Source organism: Neoarius graeffei, chromosome 8 (assembly GCF_027579695.1).
Source record: "Neoarius graeffei isolate fNeoGra1 chromosome 8, fNeoGra1.pri, whole genome shotgun sequence".
In the NCBI taxonomy this organism is placed as follows: domain Eukaryota; kingdom Metazoa; phylum Chordata; class Actinopteri; order Siluriformes; family Ariidae; genus Neoarius; species Neoarius graeffei.
The window spans coordinates 33,732,303-33,755,531 of NC_083576.1; the positions used below are offsets into that span (position 1 = coordinate 33,732,303).

General features: G+C 39.8%; 1 protein-coding gene across 4 annotated transcripts in view; it reads left to right on the forward strand.

Moving 5' to 3' along the window:
* Positions 1-22,847, forward strand: part of zgc:66447 (SLAIN motif-containing protein-like) — a 129,105-nt gene extending 106,258 nt beyond the window's left edge. For 2 of the 4 annotated variants that reach the window (XM_060927596.1, XM_060927595.1), the window contains exons 6-9: positions 3,736-4,020; positions 5,955-6,095; positions 18,343-18,637; positions 22,197-22,847. In XM_060927596.1, the coding sequence (XP_060783579.1) occupies positions 3,736-4,020; positions 5,955-6,095; positions 18,343-18,637; positions 22,197-22,266 (791 nt within the window). In that variant the 3' untranslated portion in view covers positions 22,267-22,847. Of the gene's footprint in view, positions 1-3,735; positions 4,021-5,954; positions 6,096-9,558; positions 9,753-18,342; positions 18,638-22,196 lie in introns of those variants that run through there. The other 2 variants (XM_060927597.1, XM_060927598.1) reach the window with 2 other exon arrangements.
* Positions 22,848-23,229: the final 382 nt, after the last annotated feature.

The window sequence follows — 23,229 nt, forward strand, 5'->3', positions numbered from 1 at the left end:
GCCATTTCTCCAAATTCTTCTGCCTTGGGATATGGTCTTTGCTGACTGGAATTTCTTTGTGTGTAAACATCAGACAATCCATAGAAGTTTCCCCCTTCCAAACTGCTTACTTCTAAGCCACTGATAACGATGCTGTCAGTGAGTTTCTCTTGACCCATGGCTCGTAAAAGGATCCTATGATGTCTTCCTCTTGCATTCAGTCGTCTTTGGAGACTCTCAGTGCAAAATGTGGCGGAACTTCCTGGATCAAGGAATGCATATGTCTGGACAACATGATTGGAGTTACTCAGCTTCACTTGAACAGGTACGATAGCCAGTGTGCAATGATCGTCACTAGATCCAATGCTTTCCTTTTCCAGTGAGGCCAATCCACTATTTATTGACCTTCCAGATCCACTGGAGTTCCCTTTGTGGTCTGTGACTCCATCATCTGTCTTCTGAATATGCAGGATGTCTGGATGTTTTTTAGAACACATAGTACAAGTAAGGCACCATTTACAATCTTTGCTCATGTGGCCCTTTACGAAGCAGCCAAAACGGACACCTTTCTTCTTCAACATTTCAACACGTTCTTCATGCGTCTTAGAAAGCAACTTTTCACATGAAGTCAAGGCGTGTGTTCCATTACAAATTGCACAAGAGCTTGCAACATGAGATTTGCCGTTAGCAGGTTGTTGCTTGGGGACATCACTCTTGGGAGGGGCAGATGCATTTGTCACAGCAGTTACAAAACTACTTTTGCCTTTAAATAAAAGCTTGGAATCTGATGTAGGTTTGGGCTGCAAGAGCTTCTTTGTGGGAAGTGGCTGTTGAATGTCACCAAAGAGGGGATCTTGCATGATCCTAGCTTGCTTCTCAATGAAGGTAACAAGGTCAGAGAAATTAGCCTTTCTTTGTCTTTGTTCCAGGATGTCAAATGCGATTGACCGCCATCTTTCTCTCAGCTTCAGAGGAAGCTTTGAAACAAGAAGCCTCAGGTTGGAGGGTAGACTAAGCTCCTCCATGTCTTGCAGACTTCGAGACAGGTTGCAGCATACTCGAAGGAAGCGTGCATAACTGGACAATGCTTTTCCATCTTCTGCCTTAATGTTACTCCAGCTCAAGGCTTTCTCCATGTATGCATTAGTGAGCTTTATATTGTCACCAAAATGGTACTCCAGCAATTGTTTAGCCTCTGCATATCCATCATCTGCACTCATGTGCAAACAGCTTCTCACTAGTTCCTTCGATTGGCCGGAAGTGTATTGCTCCAAGTAATGTAAGCGGTCTTGATTACTTATGGCCTTATTTTCAATTCCATGCATGAATGCCTGCATAAAAGGCCTAAAGTTCAAAGGTTCCCCATCAAAAACAGGTATATCCCTTGTGGGAAGCAAAGATAGCCCCTGTTGCTGAATAAAGAGGTTTGCAATGTCACTTAAACCGCTATTCATATTTGGCTGTGCAGAGTGTGTGGTTGGATTAGCTGCTGCAGTCATGAGGGCAGGGGTGGCTACTGCTGCAGTGGGAGCAGAAGTAGCTGCTACCATGGTGGAAGTAGCTGTAGGCTGAGACTGATTAGAAGGTGTTTGAAAGGAGAGCTGGGTTTGTCTTTGTGCTGTAAGCATCTGCAGAGGGGTCTTGGGGACCATTTGTTATATTTGCATATTCAGTTGAAGTCTCCGGATCCAAATAAGTTTCCTTTACATTTTTTCCTTGTGCCTCCAGGTACAAATTCATGGCATCCAGGGGTTCTGATCGACCAACAGAGCCTGCTTTTGTTTCCATTTGTTTTTCATAACTCTCCAGAACTTTCACCTTTGCATTTACTGCAGCAATGCCAGTTTCCAGGGCACTCTGCTCTATTTCACTTTGCAATTGCATCCTTTGCAGCTCAAGAGCGTGTTTCTTCTTAAGTCCAGCAGCACGTTCAAGAAGAGCTGCCTTTTCTACTTCAGCCTTCAGAGGAACCAGACTCAGAAGGGAACCCATCCTCATTTGGATGATGACAGATAATGTGATTTTATAAATTGCTCGCTTCTATAACTGTGTCCTATAGAGTCACAAAGTACAACTGTGAAAACAGGAAAATCATTATAGTTTTAACATGAAGTCTGTTTTGTTGAAGTTATAAACTGCTCATTGGTGGAAACTTGAGTGCAAAACTGTTCATGATAACTGCAGTCCTAAAGTTAGCAAGTCAGCTGTCGTCCTCAGACATAAATGCATGACTGTAACATCTTCCAAGTGTTTTTTTTTTTTTAAACAAAAGCAAAACCGAAAGCAGAGTATTTAAACAGCCTTATAAATGTTGCTAGAAATAAATGTGACCGTGATAATGATTCTTTGCAAAGCCTCTGTGAAAACAGCTTCTGTATCTGTGTGCTGATTTGCGCTCAAAGCGTGCAAAGGCGTGACAGTCAAGTGTTCACTTACTGTGTGACCAGAACTTTTAGCTCATGTGTCATCAAAATGTTTCATTTTCATCGATAACCTGTCGCAAAGCATCGCAAGCTGTATTGTGACCATAGTTTAATGTGACATTGGATGCAACCCAGCAATTATACCCTACTACAAGTCAGAGGTGGAAAAACCCGGGTGCAGAAAGTAAAAACCCTGCCACATTTTTGCTCCAGCCAATTCAATGAACCAGCTGATCCTAATTACCTCATCCCCTAAGCCAGGTTGATGAGCTAATTGGTGAAATCACCTGTGTTGAGAGCACAGGCAGAAGGAAAACCTAAGCAGGACTTTTACTTTGTCAATCCAGTTTTTCCACCTCTGCTACAAGTAAAAATTTGCTTCCAGTTAAAAATTCATGGCCCACTAGATGGTGCTTTGCGGCCTACTGGTTGAGAAATACTGATTATAAATGTAATCTGTGAATTCATAGAAATGATTTGCACTTTTGAAATAAAAACATACTTGTAATGTGCAACATGTCGACCTGGAAGAGTAATTTGTACTTGTGAAACATAAGTCATGTATTTGTAAATATAACGTCATGTCTGTTTGTAAAACCATAGGTGTAATTGTGCACCAGTTACAAGCACTCAACTACACATTACAAGTTTAAATAACTTCTGGTTTGTGCTTGGAATATAGTGGAATCGTCCTCTTGTAATTGGTGCACAATTGTGGTGGGTTTTTTTTCCTTTTTTTTTTTTAAATAGATGTGTAGAATTCACAATTGTTTCCATGTCAAATTAATTTCACAGGTATATTTTGCATTTTACAGGCATGAATTTTTATTTCAGATATATGAATTATGTTTATGAATTTGTACATTATCATTAAAATGGCCTCATATGGGGAAAAACTGTTAATGTCACTATGGCTGAAATCTGGCGAAGACCCCAAAACTTCTTTTTTCATCAGCCACATTTCTGAAGCATAAACCAGGCTATATTCAGACATGTTGCATTTAAAAAATTTTTTTCAGTAAATGAATGTTTAACAAAATAAAGTTTTGTGCTGCTATAGTGTTGAACTATTTAAACATCAACATGGTGTCTGTGGTTAATTTCCATACCTCCATGCATCTTTGAAGTCTGAAAATAGGACTTAAATTCAAATTGCGTTTTTTTTTTTTAATAAAAGGTGTGTGTGTGTGTGTGTGTGTAAGTGGGATTAATTTACATGCCCAAAATCAGCTTTGTCGCTAGGTTGCGCCTCTAGCTGGCTGCTTTATGCCCACCTGCAATGTGTGGGTTTTCTTTTTTTTTGGGGGGATTATCCACAATTTTATATTTGTAGGTCTGAGGCAAGACTATGCTTCGAGCTCAGCCTCAGCATCACGGCGGAGCTCTGCGGCTTCACTGCACTCATTGAGGCGAGGCACGTACAGTGATCAGGAGTTGGACTCTTACAGTTTGGAGGATGAAGAGGCAGACAGCATGCCTTTCACACACCTCCACCGCCGTCACTCGCCTTCTCCTGGTACCTCACCTCGCTGTCCATCGCCTGCAGGTGGAACACATTTGCCCAGGCGCTCCCTTCAGGGCACAGCACCAGAACTCCTCAAATTTACTCGGAGTGAGGGTAAGATTCAAAGCAAGGTTAATTTACAATCTCCAGGTTTATATTTAAGCCTGTCAGATATTTGATTTAATGCTTAAAGTGCTTGGGGCTTGATGTTGGGCATTAATATGAAATTTTTTTTTTGGCAACATGGGTCTATTTGCATGAATGAGAGCATGGTTTCTGTATCTGATACTCTATTGTCAGATGTTCCTGTTTTTACAGCATGTGCCTTGTGTTGACTTAATGGCGTACTGCAGCGTTTTTCAGTCTAATCTCCCTCTACCACATCTGGAGAGTATGTACAATTATCATGGATAGCACTGTCATTACATTTCCATGTACATGGAAAGAAGAGATTAGGGAGGGAGAAGGCAGGGATTAGGTTGGAAAACTCAAATTTCACATTTATTTGTCCAATTATGGAGTCTGAATTAGGGCTAAATGGTTGTGGTTTGTTTGCTGTTTCTTATTTATTTTCCAGTGCACATTAGGGGTGGGTGATTTTTGCGCATTTAAAAAAAAAAAAAAAAAAACTTTTTTTTATTATGTTTTTAATGAAATTAAACACTGAAGACATTTGTAATAAATGTATTTATTTTTACAATTTTAAAGCTGAAGTACAAAACTCTAAAATACAAATTAGTTTATACAATTAGTTTGGTGCCAATTTATCACGATTATATCAAATCCTACAGTGGTGCTTGAAATTTTGTGAGCCCTTTAGAATTTTCTATATTTCTGCATAAATATGACCTAAAACAGATTTTCACACAAGTCCTAGAAGTAGATAAAGAGAACCCAGTTAAACAAATGAGGCAAAAATATTATACTTGGTCATTTATTTATTGAGGAAACTGATCCAATATTACATATGAGTGGCAAAAGTATGTGACCCTTTGCTTTCAGTATCTGGTGTGACCACTTCCACAAACGTGTTGTGAAGATCAGACTTTGATAGATCCCTCTTCTTTAAATAAAACAGGGTGCCCACTCACACCTGATTGTCATCCCATTGATTGAAAACACCTGACTCTAATTTTATTTCACCTTCAAATTAACTGCTAATCCTAGAGGTTCACATATTTTTGCCACTCTCAGTTGTGTAATATTGGATCATTTTCTTCAATAAATAAATGACCAAGTATATAGTGTGTAAGTAACGTGTGTGTGTGTGTGTTTTGCAAATCATAACATTGTTTTTATTTACACCTCTCAAATTTTTTGGAATTCTTCATGTACAATAGGGCTGGGAGATGATATAATACGAATCTAGTGATAAATTGGAAGTGGAGTTGTTTTCAAATAAACCAAAAAGCAAAACCGTGGAGTGCATAAGGAGGAAGAAAAAAAACATTTGTAAAATTCTTTCATTCGTTGTCAAAAATACACTGATGGGAAATGTGAACAAAACTGAGCCAAGTACACAATCTCATAAATCACCTAAATACGGAGTCTGCACTCAATAAATTACTAGATAATGATATGAGTTTAAAACATTGTGTCCTGCATCCACTGTTTTTAAAGTGTTATTTGTCTGAATCTCCAAAATGCATGAAATTTTTGCACTGTCCTTTAGCTCTGTTTGCATCTAGCAGCACATTTTAGCAGCTAGCAGACAGTCACTTGCAAAAAATGCACATGGTAGTTAATTTCCTAAAGCTAAATGTAATTTCTTCATTCTCTGCCTGAACGAAATGCCCTGAGATGGAAAATGCATCAGGTTTCGATTCAGATGGACTCAATGCTGCGAAAGCACCCAAAGAAAATGCTGAATGAATAATTATTATTCATTATAATAGCCCTCTTACAATCTAGTGATCCATCAGTGAAAAGTTAAACACCATTCCACTCTGCACTCTCATGAAAGGAATGGTGAGTGCATGTAACCATTTTCCTTTTACAGCAAAACTGAGTTGTGTGTGTGTGTGTCTGTCTGTCTGTGGGGGTTTCAGAGGAGTTAAGACACAGCATGCCTAACTTGGCCCCACGCACCAGCCTGCGCTCATTGGAAGCAGTAAGAAACAGCCGCAGCATGGAGGCTAACCTGCACAGTTCAGGCAGCCGCATGTCCCACCTGCCCCAGTCCCCCACAGGTCGGTACTCAATCCCTTGCTGCCTCACCCTCATCCACAAACCCTATTGTGGAATAGGTGGATGATTTGTCATCCCTTTTCTTCACTCCTTCAAACACCCCCTTAATCAGGTTGAGGCAATCATTTTTCATTTATTTTCTGTTTATTGAAAGTGTTTCTGAAGGGTTTTGGTCATTCACATTATTTTGAATAGTTAAGTGACTCTTGAAATTGGTTATTCCTCAAACTAGTATGATGTCAGATGAGTGTATGCAGAGCACATCAGTGTAGATGCAAATTTAATTTGTGTAGTGTAGATAGACGCAAAGGATGGGGTGAGGGGGAGTGTGCAAATGGAGTATTCCAAAATATAATGAGTAAAACTGAAGTTGTACAGTATCTGATAATTATTGGCACCTTTTACCCTTTTTATAATTTTTTTTTTTTAAACAAAGTGATTTCAGCTTGAACAGAAAGTTGTCTTCATTAGTGAAATTCTGCAAAACCTGGTTTCATAATTATCAGCACCCCTAGAATTAATATTTAGTAGTGCCTCCCTAAGATGGAATAACAGCCCTGAGCTGCTTCCTGTAATGTCGAAGTGCTGACTTTTGTATTTCTTTTGTCAACATATTTGTAAACATGTGAAGCAGGATGCTTGGACATAAGGCTATGTTTGACTTAACATGGAAGTGGAAAGTCGGACCTCTGAGCTATTTTAGAAACAAGTGGGGACAAACATGGATGTATATTGTCCCCCTCAAAGCAGCATGTATAGTCAGCATTGTAGATTCATCAAGCGAATGTCTGCATGTTGATTCACAAATATGTACAGTGTATATAAAGATTCATCATTTAAAGATGAGAAATGCTAGTTTGTTTACTGATGCTGCATGCAGTCATGTTGATTTGACATCTCTTGTTGAACTAGGAGAAACTTGGTGTTCAGGAGACCATCGTGATTTCCTGAGTATGAATTCCAAGTTGAGGGGCTGTTTCCTTTTTTTGTTTTTCCCCCTGGTCTGAGATTGAGAATTATCATACCCCTTGAACTTTTTCACATTTTTCCACCTTACAACCACGAACTTAAGAGTTTTTTATTGAGATTTTATGTGATAGACCAACACAGAGTAGCACATAATTGTGAAGTGAAATGAAAATGATAAATGCTCTTCAAAATTTTAAACAAATAAAAATCTGAAAAATGTGATGCACGTTAGTATTCAGCCCCCCTGCGTCAATACTTTGTAGAGCCACCTTTTGCTGCAATTACAGATGCAAGTCTTTTGTGGTATGTTTCTACCAGCTTTGCACATCTAGACACTGAAATTTTTGCCCATTCTTCTTTGCAAAATAGCTCAAGCTCAGCCAGATTGGATGGAGAGCATCTGTGAACAGCAATTTTCAAGTCTTGCCACAGATGCTCAATTGGATTTAGGTCTGGACTTTGACTGGGCCATTCTAACACATGAATATTCTTTGATCTAAACCATTCCATTGTAGCTCTGGCTGTATGTTTAGGGTCATTGTCTTGCTGGAAGGTGAATCTCCTTCCCAGTCTCGAGTCTTTTGCGGCCTCCAACAGGTTTTCTTCCAGGATTGCCCTGTATTTAGCTCCATCCATCTTCCCATCAACTCTGACCAGCTTCTCTGCCCCTGCTGAAGAAAAGCATCCCCATAGCATGATGCTGCCACCACCATGTTTCACAGTGGGGATGGTGTGTGCAGGGTGATGAGCAGTGTTAGTTTTCCGCCACACATAGCGCTTTGCATTTAGGCCAAAAAGTTCAACTTTGGTCTCATCTGACCAAAGCACCTTCTTCCACATGTTTGCTGTGTCCCCTACATGGCTTCTGGCAAACTGCAAACGGGACTTCTTATGCCTGTCTTTCAACAATGGCTTTCTTCTTGCCACTCTTCCAAAAAGGCCAGATTTGTGGAGTGTATGACTTATAGTTGTCCTGTGCACAGATTCTCCCACCTGAGCTGTGGATTTCTCCAGCTCCTCCAGAGTGATCATGGGCCTCTTGGCTGCTTCTCTGACCAGTGCTCTCCTTGCTCGCTCTGTCAGTTTAGGTGGACGGCCATGTCTTGGTAGGTTTGCAGTTGTGCCATACTTTTTCCATTTTTGAATGATGGATTGAACAGTGCTTCTTGAGATGTTCAGAGCTTGGGATATTTTTTTATAACCTAACCCTGCTTTAAACTTCTCCAGAACTTTATCCCTGACCTGTCTGGTGAGTTCTTTGGTCTTCATGATGCTGTTTGTTCTTCAGTGTTCTCTAACAAACCACTGAGGCCTTCACAGAACAAGTATATTTATGCTGAGAGTAAATTACACACAGTAGGACTCTAATTAGATTTATTATTTAATGTATTAATTTATTTCTTTCAATTAATTTATTAATTAATATTAATAATTTATTTATTAATTATTAATTTTTTTACCCCCAGTGTGTCAAGTCGGTAAGCGATGTCTGGCTGCAGGACCGGACTGCTCGTTTGCGCTGGGTTACCTATACTTCTGACCCCCCCTTCCCCCCCTTCCATGATTGCCCCCTCCCTCACTCCCTTCCCCCTCGAGTCCCGAGTTTTCATGTTGTAAAGTGTACTGTTTTTTTTTTTTTTTTTTTTTGTGCTGAGGTTTTTTTTTTTTAAATGTTCCCACACTGTGCTCCCCACAGAAGCATAGTGTGGGGGTCGTTTTTTTCTCCTCCTCTCCCCTCATGTTATTCTGTATTTGTCATCCCTGTCTTCCTGTCTTGTCTACCCCTGTGTCAATTGTTTGTATGTATATATACGGACAGGTTGATGGCTAATTTCACTGGTTCTTGTGACTAGTGACAATAAAGGGTTCATTCATTCATAGATGATTTCTGAAGGCAACTGATTGCACTGGATTGTATTTATAGGTATCAGAGGACAGGGGGGCTGAATACTAATGCACACCACATTTTTCAAATTTTTATTTGTTTAAAATTTTGAAGACCATTTATCATTTTCGTTTCACTTCACAGTTATGTGCTACTCTGTGTTGGTCTATCACAAAATCTCAATAAAAAACTTAAGTTCGTGGTTCTAAGGTGGAAAAATGTGAAAAAGTTCAAGGGGTATGAAATACTTTTTCAAGGCACTGTGTGTGTGTGTGTGTGTATGTATATATATATATATATATATATATATATTAGTGCTGTCAAAGTTAACGCGATAATAACGCTTTAACGCGATTAAAAAAAATAGTGCCGTTAACGCAAATTCTAATTTGGCCCTTCGAGTCACCCGTAGTTCCTGTTGAGGCTTGTCGCGCGCTGCTTCAATAAGAGTACGTGTGAGTGATGGAGAAAGGCATAGACATATAAACATCCTCGCCGCCATATTGGATGAGGCAAAGTGGAGATTCTTCAACCGTCTCTGGTATAGCGTCTAGACAGTAGCCGAGAATAAAGATGCCTCATTCATGTGCTGCGTTTAACTGTACCAACAGGTTTACCGTCCAAACAAGATCACATGGGATTACCTTTCACAGGTGAGACTGGAAAAATACTTTTCAATACTGTTCCTTCAGTCTTCAGTTTCCCAGCTCATCTCCACCGGGTAGGTGTATAGTTATAAGCAGTGAGAATTAGATAATACAGTGCCACACTATGATGAATGTTTTTATTTTTGTTATCTGTTTTTTTCTTCTTTTATGGCAAGTACTTCTCTTCAAAAGAAACTAATGAAGAGTAAAATAAAACATTTTTTTATTTTCACAGTGATATGCACTTTATTTTTCATCCCTTGGTTTTCTCATCTAATATGGAAGTTATGGATGTCAGTGGCTGTGACAAGACGTGTTATGCTCTGCAATTAAAAAAAAAAAAAACATTGGTACAAAGCAAGCCCATTCACTTTTTTATGCTGATAAGAGAATTACAATGGTTTTTCATGTGACAAAAATGTGCGATTAAATTGCGATTAATCGCGAGTTAACTATGACAGTCGCGACATTAATCGTGATTAAATATTTTAATCGCTTGACAGCACTTGTATATAAAGTGTGTATATACATACATACATATACACATACATATATACATGTGTATGTATGTACTGTACACACACACGTGTGTGTGTGTGTGTGTGTGTGTGTGTGTGTATACATACATACATACACATACATATGTGTATATGTATGTATGTATATACACACGTGTGTGTGTGTGTGCGCGTGTACATACATACATGCACACATGCATATATGTATATATGCATGTGTGTGTATATATGCATGTATGTGTGTGTGTGTGTGTGTGTGTGTGTGTGTGTGTGTGTATATATGTACATACATATACACACATACAACCCCGATTCCAAAAAAGTTGGGACAAAGTACAAATTGTAAATAAAAACGGAATGCAATGATGTGGAAGTTTCAAAATTCCATATTTTATTCAGAATAGAACATAGATGACATATCAAATGTTTAAACTGAGAAAATGTATCATTTAAAGAGAAAAATTAGGTGATTTTAAATTTCATGACAACACATCTCAAAAAAGTTGGGACAAGGCCATGTTTACCACTGTGAGACATCCCCTTTTCTCTTTACAACAGTCTGTAAACGTCTGGGGACTGAGGAGACAAGTTGCTCAAGTTTAGGGATAGGAATGTTAACCCATTCTTGTCTGATGTAGGATTCTAGTTGCTCAACTGTCTTGGGTCTTTTTTGTTGTATCTTCCATTTTATGATGCGCCAAATGTTTTCTATGGGTGAAAGATCTGGACTGCAGGCTGACCAGTTCAGTACCCGGACCCTTCTTCTACACAGCCATGATGCTGTAATTGATGCAGTATGTGGTTTGGCATTGTCATGTTGTAAAATGCAAGGTCTTCCCTGAAAGAGACGTCGTCTGGATGGGAGCATATGTTGCTCTAGAACTTGGATATACCTTTCAGCATTGATGTTGTCTTTTCAGATGTGTAAGCTGCCCATGCCACACGCACTAATGCAACCCCATACCATCAGAGATGCAGGCTTCTGAACTGAGCGCTGATAACAACTTGGGTCGTCCTTCTCCTCTTTAGTCCGAATGACACGGCGTCCCTGATTTCCATAAAGAACTTCAAATTTTGATTCGTCTGACCACAGAACAGTTTTCCACTTTGCCACAGTCCATTTTAAATGAGTCTTGGCCCAGAGAAGACGTCTGCGCTTCTGGATCATGTTTAGATACGGCTTCTTCTTTGAACTATAGAATTTTAGCTGGCAACGGCGGATGGCACGGTGAATTGTGTTCACAGATAATGTTCTCTGGAAATATTCCTGAGCCCATTTTGTGATTTCCAATACAGAAGCATGCCTGTATGTGATGCAGTGCCGTCTAAGGGCCCGAAGATCACGGACACCCGGTATGGTTTTCCGGCCTTGACCCTTATGCACAGAGATTCTTCCAGATTCTCTGAATCTTTTGATGATATTATGCACTGTAGATGATATGTTCAAACTCTTTGCAATTTTACACTGTCAAACTCCTTTCTGATATTGCTCCACTATTTGTCGGCGCAGAATTAGGGGGATTGGTGATCCTCTTCCCATCTTTACTTCTGAGAGCCGCTGCCACTCCAAGATGCTCTTTTTATACCCAGTCATGTTAATGACCTGTTGCCAGCTGACCTAATGAGTTGCAATTTGGTCCTCCAGCTGTTCCTTTTTTGTACCTTTAACTTTTCCAGCCTCTTATTGCCCCTGTCCCAACTTTTTTGAGATGTGTTGCTGTCATGAAATTTCAAATGAGCCAATATTTGGCATGAAATTTCAAAATGTCTTACTTTCAACATTTGATAGTTGTCTACGTTCTATTGTGAATACAATATCAGTTTTTGAGATTTGCAAATTATTGCATTCCATTTTTATTTACAATTTGTACTTTGTCCCAACTTTTTTGTAATCGGGGTTGTACATTTTTATATATATATATATATATATATATATATATATATATATATATATATATATATATATATAATATACACACACACACGTGTGTATGTATACACACACACATATATATATATATATATATATATATATATATATATATATATATATATTTTACATTACACGTGTGTGTGTGTGTGCGAGATATACTGCATTGAAATGGGACTGCAAATGGCTCATTCTGTCATGTTAAACTGGCTATAATTGCTTTGTTCATAGATTTAAACCACATTTTAACTTTCTCCGCAAATTTCAAACATTGCTGTCTAAAACCACCTCCTCCAGCAAGACAGAAGTGCTGACTTGGAGGAAGAAATCTGACCAGGCTACACAACTGGACATGGAAGAGAAATGGGTGAAGAACTTATCCGACAGGGTACTCACCCAACCAGAGAAAGATGTTTTATCCAAGGGACTAAACTTTGCAGTTTCACCAGAGCAGATACCATTGGTAGACCTCATCACAGCCACAGAGTCAGCAATCAGAAACAACAATCTGACCAACACAGAGGCAGAACAACTTGGACTGAAGGTATCAGCTCCTCTTGCCGGTGCAAAAGCACCCCCCTCCAACCTCACCATCCAAGAAAGGAGGGCTCTTGCATTGCTTTAAAGAGACCGGAACATCACCATCCTTCCTGCTGACCAAGGGAGATGCACAATGGTGCTAAACACAGCGGACTACCACTCAAAGATGACCGGTCTCCTCACCGACACAACCACCTATGAAAACTTGAGGCGGGATCCCACCAGTTGTTACAAAAAGAAAGTTGTTAGCTGCCTGCAACAACTAGAAAAGGACCAAGCCATCAACCGATCTCTGTACTACAGATTGTACCCTGGGGAAGCTGTTCCTCTCATATACAGACTCCCCAAGATTTACAAGGAAGGAGCTCCACTCAGACCTATCATCAGCAGTATAATCTCTGTCACCTATAACATTGCCAAACACCTAGCCACCATCCTGGCTCCTCTTGTTGGAAACACGCCACATTACGTCAAAAACTCCCACGATTTTGCTACTAAAGTTGCAGACCTCAAATTAGACTCAGATGAAACCATGGTTTCCTATGATGTCACTTCTCTATTCACCTGCATTCCCACCACAGAAGCAGTTGAATCTGTTAGAAAACAACTCCTTCAAGACAGCACCTTACTGGATAGAATGAACCTCACCATGGACCAGACTTGCACCCTGCTTGACCTCTGCATGACCACCTATTTCCAGTTTAATGAAAGTTTCTACAGACAGAAGCATGGATGTGCCATGGGCTCACCGGTGTCCCCTATTGTGGCCAATCTATACATGGAGGAAGTGGAACATAAAGCTTTGACCACTTTTTCAGCAGTTGCTCCCAGCCACTGGTTCAGATATGTGGATGACACCTGGGTTAAAATCAAAACCCATGAGGTGGAAGCCTTCACAGAGCACATCAATGCAATGGATATCAACATCAGTTTCACTCGGGAGGACGTCAGTGGGAATAATCTAGCCTTCTTGGATTGTGATGTACACATTAAACAAGACCGAAGCCTTAGCATCGAGGTCTACCGGAAACCCCCACACACAGACCAGTACCTACTTTTCGACTCCTGCCACCCACTGGAACACAAATTGGGGGCCATTAGGACCTTGCAACACAGGGCTCAGAACATTCCTACAACGGTAGAGGGAAAAGAGAAGGAGCAAAATCACATCAAGAAAGCACTTCAGAACTGCGGGTATCCCAACTGGGCTTTCTTCAAGAGCAGAAAAAGGAACATAACGGACAAGGAAGACAACAGGAACAAACGCAAGAACATGGTCATTCCCTACATTTCTGGTCTATTTGAGAAACTCAGGAGGATCTTCTACAAACACATTCCGGTACATTTCAGACCCAGTAACACCCTGAAGCAAAAACTGGTCCACCCTAAGGACAGAATAGCCGGACACAAACAGGACAATGTAGTGTATGCAATTCAGTGCAGTGAGAAATGCACAGACTCATATATTGGGAAAACAAAACAACCGCTTCACAGGCGCATGGCTCAACACAGGAGAGTCAGTTCCTCAGGCTGGCTGTCCTGTGTTGAGCCGTGTGTGTGTACACACACACACACACACACACACACACACACACACACACACACATTTTGTTGTGTGTAATCATGCATTTTGTGCCCACAGTGATGCTTGTCTTCCTCTCCCTTATCTTGCTGCACATTACCGTTTTCTTGATGATTTGTGCTATAGTCATATCGGATATCGGGTTCGAAGACCGTTTAAAGTATTACATTGGCAATATTGCAATGAAACCCTTAAAGGAAAAGAGAACCCATTTTTAAAATGCAGTTATGAAGATAGATTAGGATATAAACTAATGATTCATGTGAATAATTGAAAATAAGGAACTCGCACAATTAAGATATCCATCTCCCGAAGTCAGTTTCTATGCAGAATGGACTATTTCATGGAGGCCGCCATTGAAAACATTTTAACCAATCAGAAAAGTCCCCCCGATCATTTCTGGCATTGCTCTGACATAATTTGGGTGCAAGACATGGAAGCTCCGCATAACAAGTAAGACTTGAAACTGCCCCAGGCTGGAGATTATTTCATTAAAAGTTTTTATATATATAAAAAAATTGAAATTCCCTTTCTCTAACAAAAAAGTGGAGGGGGGGGGGGAAGAGAATACTGATGTTGCTGATATAAACAGCAAGGGAAGAGTGAACAGCTGATGTACTCCTACATGACTGAATGGAGGGGAGGCAACTTTTCATATTTATATCCCTGGTACAAGTAGTGCTGCTGTGACAGCCTCATCCTGCAGACTGTAACCTTGCTAGACTACCTACAAACAGATCTGCATACAATCTGGCTTACCTAAATCTGTCGAAGAGGTAAGTGTGTAAGTTTTCACACATTCCTGGCAGCATAAGCACTAATTAGCATGCTCTCAGCTCATTCATGAAAAACTTCAAGATGTCCCCAGGCTAGCCTACTGTAATTACCGTGGTAGACAGCCCAACCCCTGTGGCGATGCAGAAAGAAACACCGCTTTAGTATACAGGATTCATGTGAACATTACAACAGACAACAATGGCAAAAGTGAAAAAAAAACTAGCCTGCATCAATTCCCAAAGGACAAAAAGGTAAGAAGGTAATGGATAAATGCCATTTGCCACACAGGGACAGACTGACTGGAATGGTCCTTCGGGTGCAAAAACGGCACATTTGCAGCTTGTGTGCTCAGAACGTTTTGAAGAAAATTGTTTTGCTCAAATAACACTAATGCACTGGGCATTAGGAATACCATACAAGCCAGTGCTGAATCCAGATGCGGTTCCCACAATCTTCGGCCAAAAAGCAGACAAGACCAATGAGACAACACGGTCAGTAGTCCGCAAAAAAGTTGTTCAAAGGCTTCCCTAAGTTTTTATTAAGTGTGATACATTTTATTTTGAGTTCCTTTGGGTATAAACTTAATAATTGCTGACGCAGCTAAGCAGCTTGATGTTTGTTGTATGATGGGTGCCTTGCTTTGATTTTGTGTTGTCAAAAAAGCCTCGGTAATGACTAACTAAAACAAGTCTATAAATATTGTTCTCTTGTGTGTAACCAATTGATATGGTAATGCTTGCTTGTCATGATCATTGCCATTTGTGTCATTGTCCGAAATACTCGAGGAAATCAGTGAAGTGTCGCTGGCGCTATGGTCCATTTTGTCGAATATGGCTGTGATTTACAAATCTTTTTGTGATCACAAAAATATTCACAGAAGCACCATAGAGAGGGTTCTAACCAGCTGAATCTCTGTGTGGTATGGAGGCTGCAGTGCTTCTGACTGGAAGAATGTGAGGAGAGTGGTGAGGACAGCAGAGAAAATCATTGGGACTTCTCCTCCCTCCATTCAGGACATTGCACCAAGCCATTGCACATCTCGAGCCAGAAACAACATCAGTGACCCCTCACTATAGACTGTTCTCCCCTCTGGCCTCTGGAAAGAGGTTCTGCAGCATTAGGTGCAGGACCACCAGGTTCTGTAACAGCTTTTTCCCCCCAGGTCACCAGACTGCTGAACTCCAAACCCAAACTCTAAACTTCTATTTATAACTTGAACATTCCTAATTCCACAGGTCACTTTATACTATTGCACTTTATAATATTTTTTGCTGCTGCATAATTTAATTTAATACACTTCATATTTATTTCTGTGCTGAGCCAAATTGCAATGAAATTTCGTTCAGTGTACACTTGTTGCATACTGAATGACAAATAAAGGTTGTCTAAGTACTGTAAGTGATGTCACACTTTACGAAAACCATTTGGAAAGCAGCTTGGGTGTTTCTGGCAATATTTCTGCCTTTTTTCCGTACAAGTGCACCCTCCTGTAATGTTCACATGAATCCTGTATAGTAAAGCAGTGTTTGTTTACTCTCTTTCTGCATTGCTGCGGGGGTTGGACTGTCTACCACGGTAATTACGGTAGGCTAGCCTGGTGACATCTTGATGAAGTTTTTCATGAATGAGTCGAGAGCACGCTAAGCATGCTAACGAGAAGTATAACGCATAGCTTCAGCCTCGTTTCATAGGTAAAGAGTTAAAGTTTGTCCATAAGTCAGGGTTGCATCTCATACACTATTTCAGATGTATAGTGAAAAAAATCAACATTGTCACCTTAGTGGACCTTTCGCTTTGCCCCTTCAGTACTGAAGAGCGACACTCAGCCTTGCACCCAAATGATGTCATGCAGTGCCCTTCCAACAGGCAACATGGCAGCCTACTGGTGGCATTAGAGTAACAATACAAAAACGCTCACAACTTTCTCATAAATGGTCAAGCATGCTTGAAACTTTTCTTACAGGCTCTCAATATTACAAGCTACCAATCCATGCACGTATTTGTTACATTTTCTATTCCTTTAATAAAATACATGGAAGAGGGTCACAGTGTCTTGTTTCTGTGTATGCTACTAGACATGCTTTCTTGCCTCAACCAATCAGAATTTACCTGAAAGATATGCATTGCTGTAGATACACATGACTCATTGTTAGGCTGATGTGCATTCCTTCAAAATCCTGTCAGTGCAGCTCTTTACACCAAGCTTACCCAGAAACTACCTCTCTCTTGCAATTCAAATAAACTTCAGCATGGAAGTATAATCCAGCCTTACTAGAAGAAATGCCTGAAGAAGGATTTGATCCTTTATATTATCCAGACTGTACTTCAGAACATTTTCTTTAAATACCTGCAACCATTTCTGTGATATTTTTGGACTAATTCTCTCATTTAAATACCTTTCTACAGCAAATTTTGAATCTCCTGGCAAAGGCAACCAGGTGTTTGGGCTAAAATATTGTGATTTCACTTCCATAGATGTTTAATGAAATTCAATTGCTGCCTTTTTGGGTTGCTTTTCCTTTTGTGCGACACTTCCAAACATCTTATTCTTATGGAGGAAGTGTCTGGATGTCCTGTGTCTATCTGTCTGTCTGTTCTCTGTCCCTCACTCTCTCTATTCGTCCCCCCCAAAAAAAAATCTGTCTCTTTGTATGATGGGTCCATCTATCCATATTATCCATCCATCCTATCTGTCCACTAATCTGCAATTCTGAAATTGGGGATCTTTATTCCTGGCCTCCCTCAGCTCTCTCAGTATGGGAGCTCATGTATCCGCCTCCTGGCAAACATTAAGTTGTCCAAGACTTATTTTTGGAAGGAAAAAAAGGCCCTAATTGAGCTTAATCATATTTTACATGCGTGTGTATTTTAATTTAAATGACATGACTTGTGCAGGCCAACAGCCCTCTCTCTCGCTCTCTCACACGCACGCACGTTTAAGACTTTGGTTTCCCCCTTGCTTATACGTGACAGTTTTCACACTTCCACAATCATATTTGGTGGATGATGTATTTGCATTTATTTCAACTATTTTAAGAGTGTCAATAGATTGAGAAAGTGTTGGGAAAACGTTTAAAATTTTAGGACATTTTAAAACTTATTTTTGATGATGAGGGACAACCTCAGTATCTATAATACTTTTAGACTGTCATTTTTGACCATGATTAGGAAAATTGTGTAGGTGTCTATATTTACTGGCAATGCATTGCCCTCTACTGGTGAAATTTTTAAAACTGAATTTACTGATTGTAATGATTCAGTGATGTGTACAATGTTTTGTATGTAGGGCACCTTTGAAAGGAAAAAGAATGTTTAAAGGATTTGAGTTAGGTATTGAAAATATTACTGCTATTAAACTACATGCTCTCCTAATAAGTGCCGACTGTTGCTTGCTCCTGTAGGTGTGTCCACCCGATTAAGAGGCAGTGGCCAGTCACCACTCTTGTTACGGGCTCCTGTAAAAGCTCTCAGCCCTGTGGGCAGTATGGCTGCAGTGCGACAGTCTGCAAGAGCGACTGCCGGAGCTCAGGGACACACTCCAGGAGCACGAAGAGTGCAGTCACCAGGGCGTGCCAGTGGAGCAGTGTGCTCTGCAGGCGGAACTGCTACCACAGGGCCAAAACAAGCAGTGGGCAGAAGCATGACACCTACTGCTCCAGCTTCCTCAAAAAGCAGGCTTGTCCAGACCCCAAGAAGGTAATGCTTAACTCCTCATATTCTGTGCACAGTTTAACAGTGGATGTACCCAGGCCATGTGGTTTTACTAACTTAAACAAATCCTAAATTTTAAGTACATACTACAAATATAAATAGGATATTACATGGTTATGTGAAAAATGAAGTTCATCTTCAAGTGGTGAATGGACATAGCATGAGTGAACAACATGAACGAGTGATTGTGTTTTTCAGTACGAGAAGATAAACTTCATATCTTTGTGCCATTGTATAATGTTCTTTATATTATATGGACCCATCCACAAAAAAATGCAAGTTAATAAAAAGAATTTTAATTTTGAACTGGTTCATCATTTTGACAGCAGACGTCTCATTAGCAGGAAAACACTGGGAGTGACGTCATTGGAGTAAAATATTGGACATTATTAGACATGCAGGACACTTTCAATAGAATAAAAATGTATTCTATTCCCTTCTAGCAGGTTTCATTCATTGGGTTTGATGGCATGCAATATTGTTAGCATATCGCTTATCCTACGTGTATTACGCCACTCTATCCAATGTCAAGTTTATTTTTATAGCACTTTTAACAATAGACATTTGTTGCAAAGCAGCTTTACAGAAAATTAAGGACTTAAGCTAATTTTATCCCTAATTTATCCCCACTGAGCAAGCCTGTGGTGGTGGTGGCAAGAGAAAAACTCCCTCAGATGGCACGAGGAAGAAACCTTGAGAGGAACCAGACTCAAAGGGGAACCCATCCTCATTTGGGTGATAATGGACAATGTGATTATAAATAACTTACTTCTGTAACAGTGTCCTATATGGTCACAAAGTACAACTGTGTAACCAGGAAATTCGTTATAGTTTTAACATGAAGTTTTTGTTGAAGTTCTAAACTGTTCATTGATGGAAACTTGAGTGCAAAATTGTTCATGACAACTGCAGTCCTAAAGTTAGTAAGTTAACTGTAGTCCCCAGCCATAAAAGCATTACTGCAAGTGTCCAGAGCCATCTTCCAAGTGCAACTTTCAACTGTCCATATGGAGCAGTCCTCCAGAGGAGCAACGTGATGAGACTCCAGCCAGATGTAGGGCATCAGGATGGATCAGGCAGGTCCGAGGAGCAGAAGAGGTCAGCATCTCAGTCTCAGGATCAACATGTAACTCAAATGGACCAACAGAGTGAAGAACGGAGAATGAGTGTTGAATATGGTTTACGATATTGCATGGTTGTCATAACATGTCACACGTCAGAGCTGATGTGAATATTCAATGAGTTTTCTGCTGTGCATGCACAAAGTGTTTTTGTTCGCCAGCAGTGCCTGCAGTAAACTGTCACAATGAATTGAAAATGCCATACGTATTGTATTACATGTAAAACTTTAGCGCTAGCGAGCGACTGTGACAATTTGTAAACAAACATGGTCGCCAGGTTTGCTTCATTAAATACGTAAGATTTTGAGAGAATTTTGAAAGAGAAGATGCAGTGTAGGAGGAATAATAATAATGGCTTTTTTGTGGTATATCAGATATATTCCATTCAGCTAGCATGATACTGAATAGTGGTGTCAACAATAATTGATTCGGCAATGCATCGCAATGCAGGGCATGGACGATTCAGCATCGATTCGGCAACATGCCAGATCGATTCAGCGTATTAAAAAAAAAACCTTCCGTGGGCATTTCCGGAGCAACATCACAGACATGCGCAGTCTGTAGCTGCACGCCAGTCGAGAGAGCAGTAGCTTAGCAAGATGGCTGAGGCGGAGGAAGAGGACTGCAAGAGACAGGTTATTATTAACGCACCCAAAGCTTGGAAAGCTGACATAAAGATGCACTTCAATTTCATCTCATCTCATTATCTCTAGCCGCTTTATCCTTCTACAGGGTCGCAGGCAAGCTGGAGCCTATCCCAGCTGACTACGGGCGAAAGGCGGGGTACACCCTGGACAAGTCGCCAGGTCATCACAGAGCTGACACATAGACACAGACAACCATTAGACAAACTACGGTCAATTTAGAGTCACCAGTTAACCTAACCTGCATGTCTTTGGACTGTGGGGGAAACCGGAGCACCCGGAGGAAACCCACGCGGACACGGGGAGAACATGCAAACTCCACGCAGAAAGGCCCTCGCCGGCCCCGGGGCTCGAACCCAGGACCTTCTTGCTGTGAGGCGACAGCGCTAACCACTACACCACCGTGCCGCCCCGCACTTCAATTTTTTCTTGAATATTTTCTTGACTATTTTTATTGCTGGGTGGTTGTTGTTAAAATACAGTGACTGTTATTACTGAGTTTGCACAGGAGTTCAGGTGCCCTGTGTGAAAGGCTGCTACTTTACTGTGTGTAAAAAAGAAAGATCTGATCTCATTCAAAGCACTAAAAAGCTGTAATTTGTTTTCTTTTTCATATTTGAAACTCTATAACATTCAATTTTATTTTGTTTAAAACAAGAGTGATACACACAACAGCCAATAAAATGTTCAGTATCTGCTGCTTGTATTGCCTCATGACTACTGAAAAATTTGCCTTGCTTTCAGTAAAATTTTAACGCATCACAATGCATCGTAGAATCGGATTGAATCGAATAGTTACCCTCCGAATCGTAATCGAATTGAATCGTGAGGGCTGTGCCAATGCACACCCCTAATACTGAACTCATCTTCTACTTGTTTAATATCATGCTAGCTGAATGGAATATATCTGATATATGTACCACTCACCACAATCCAATATTATTCAAATATGTCACTCAGATTCATCATATATTTCATATGAAAAATTAGTTTTTCAACACGAGAAGATAACTTCATATTTTCAAGCCAACATGTGATGTTTTTATTATATAGACACATTCACACAAAAAGTACCCAAATTTATCAAAACAATTCATCGATTTCCTCACAAGTAACCAAGATTTGTCACGGTTGTCATCCGGCTGTAGTCCATATGGAAAAATGCGAGTGCCATGTTTCCCAGTAAAACACTCATGTCCATATAATGTATAGCAATATATAGATCAGGTGATATCACACTACTTGACATTTCTATGATGCATAATGTCTAACAATTTGTTTGCTCCCAAACTGCCAGCAGAAACAGGAAAAAAAAACAGTAGAGAGATAAATTGACAGTTGCTTATAGGGAGGGGAAAAAATGTTAGTTAACATCAGCTGCTTCCAATCAGCGTTTTGTAATTGTTATTTAAAAAAAGAAAAGAAATAGCATAAAATATTTTGATCTCAGAAAAACATGAGCACAATTTAACAGTATCAGTATATTTTCATATTGCCCACACTCTCAACTCCTATACCATATATGGGGTTCCAAATGTAGGTGTGTGTACAGGTGGTAGTGCAAATTAGAGAATGGAGGTAATATGATGGGGACAAAAATCCTTGTTTATTTTCAGACATACTACTGTGTGTAGCTTTAATTTCCCCTTGTGACTGAAATGACCTAAACAATGACTCTTATAATGCACTGTTGAAGTAAGCAATCCTCCAGCTTTTTTTCCCTGACTCAACACTTGATTTGTAAAATCAATTTCCTGTTCTTATTGTATCTCTTTACAGCAGGTCTCTGGGAATGACAAAAACCTGTCGTCCGATAACAGATGATTCGTGGAAGGATGGCTGTTACTAAAGCTTTTGTCATTCTTCCTTACACACTCCTAGAAAACATCCATAAAACACTGCTGCCTTTCAAAAACCTCACTGGAATGCTGGACACACCAAGGCCAGAAGCAGAAAGGCATTTAAAAAAAAAAAAAAAAACCTGGAAAGTTTGACTCCAGCATGAATCCTCTTATCCCCACTGCCACAATAGCCAGAGAAATGCTAATGGGAACCATTGAGACTACATGATTTGTTTCATCAGACTTCAAAATAGGCTGTTTTTTGTTTTTAAAATGCCAAGCTGCTTTATTTTTATGATAACTGGATAAGTTGTTGGGGGGGGGAATGTGTTGTAGTGTATAAAATACTTAGAACATATGTATATGTTGTTTTAACAGTTAAAATTTTGGAAGTTCTCAGATCCTTATTCAGAACAGTTTGATGTTCTTTTTGTTCTTCCAGAAATTAAGGAAAATATGTATGAGTTGTTTCTGTGGAATTTTATCTGATATTAATTTTCAAGACACAAACATATGAACTTGATGCAGTCTTCCATCTTCTCAAAAAGTAAAAAAGGTATAATAAAATTGTCACTGGGTTCTCGTTCAACACTGTCTCCAAAATTCTGTCTTCTCTTTTCACTATTCTGACCTGGTCTCTTAAAATATTAAATTCTCCAAATCAAGTTGTTGGAAGCCAAAAAGTGAATAGGAGTTTTAGTATGGGGCTGTTTACAAACAATACCCACTGTTTTTAAATATAATTTGACCTTCCAAACATAAGTCTGACCTCCAATTTTCTTATTTTAAGCTTCGCAGCGCAATCTCTAGGACCATAAAGTAATATAACTACCTAATACTTAGAATTTCAAATATAAAATGCAGCTTCATTTCAAGAACCATGTTGGTTCTGGTTTGAAGCTAAATTCTAAAATTATAATTATATAAATATCGACATCCATCCATTATCTACTAGTGCATCTCAAACAATT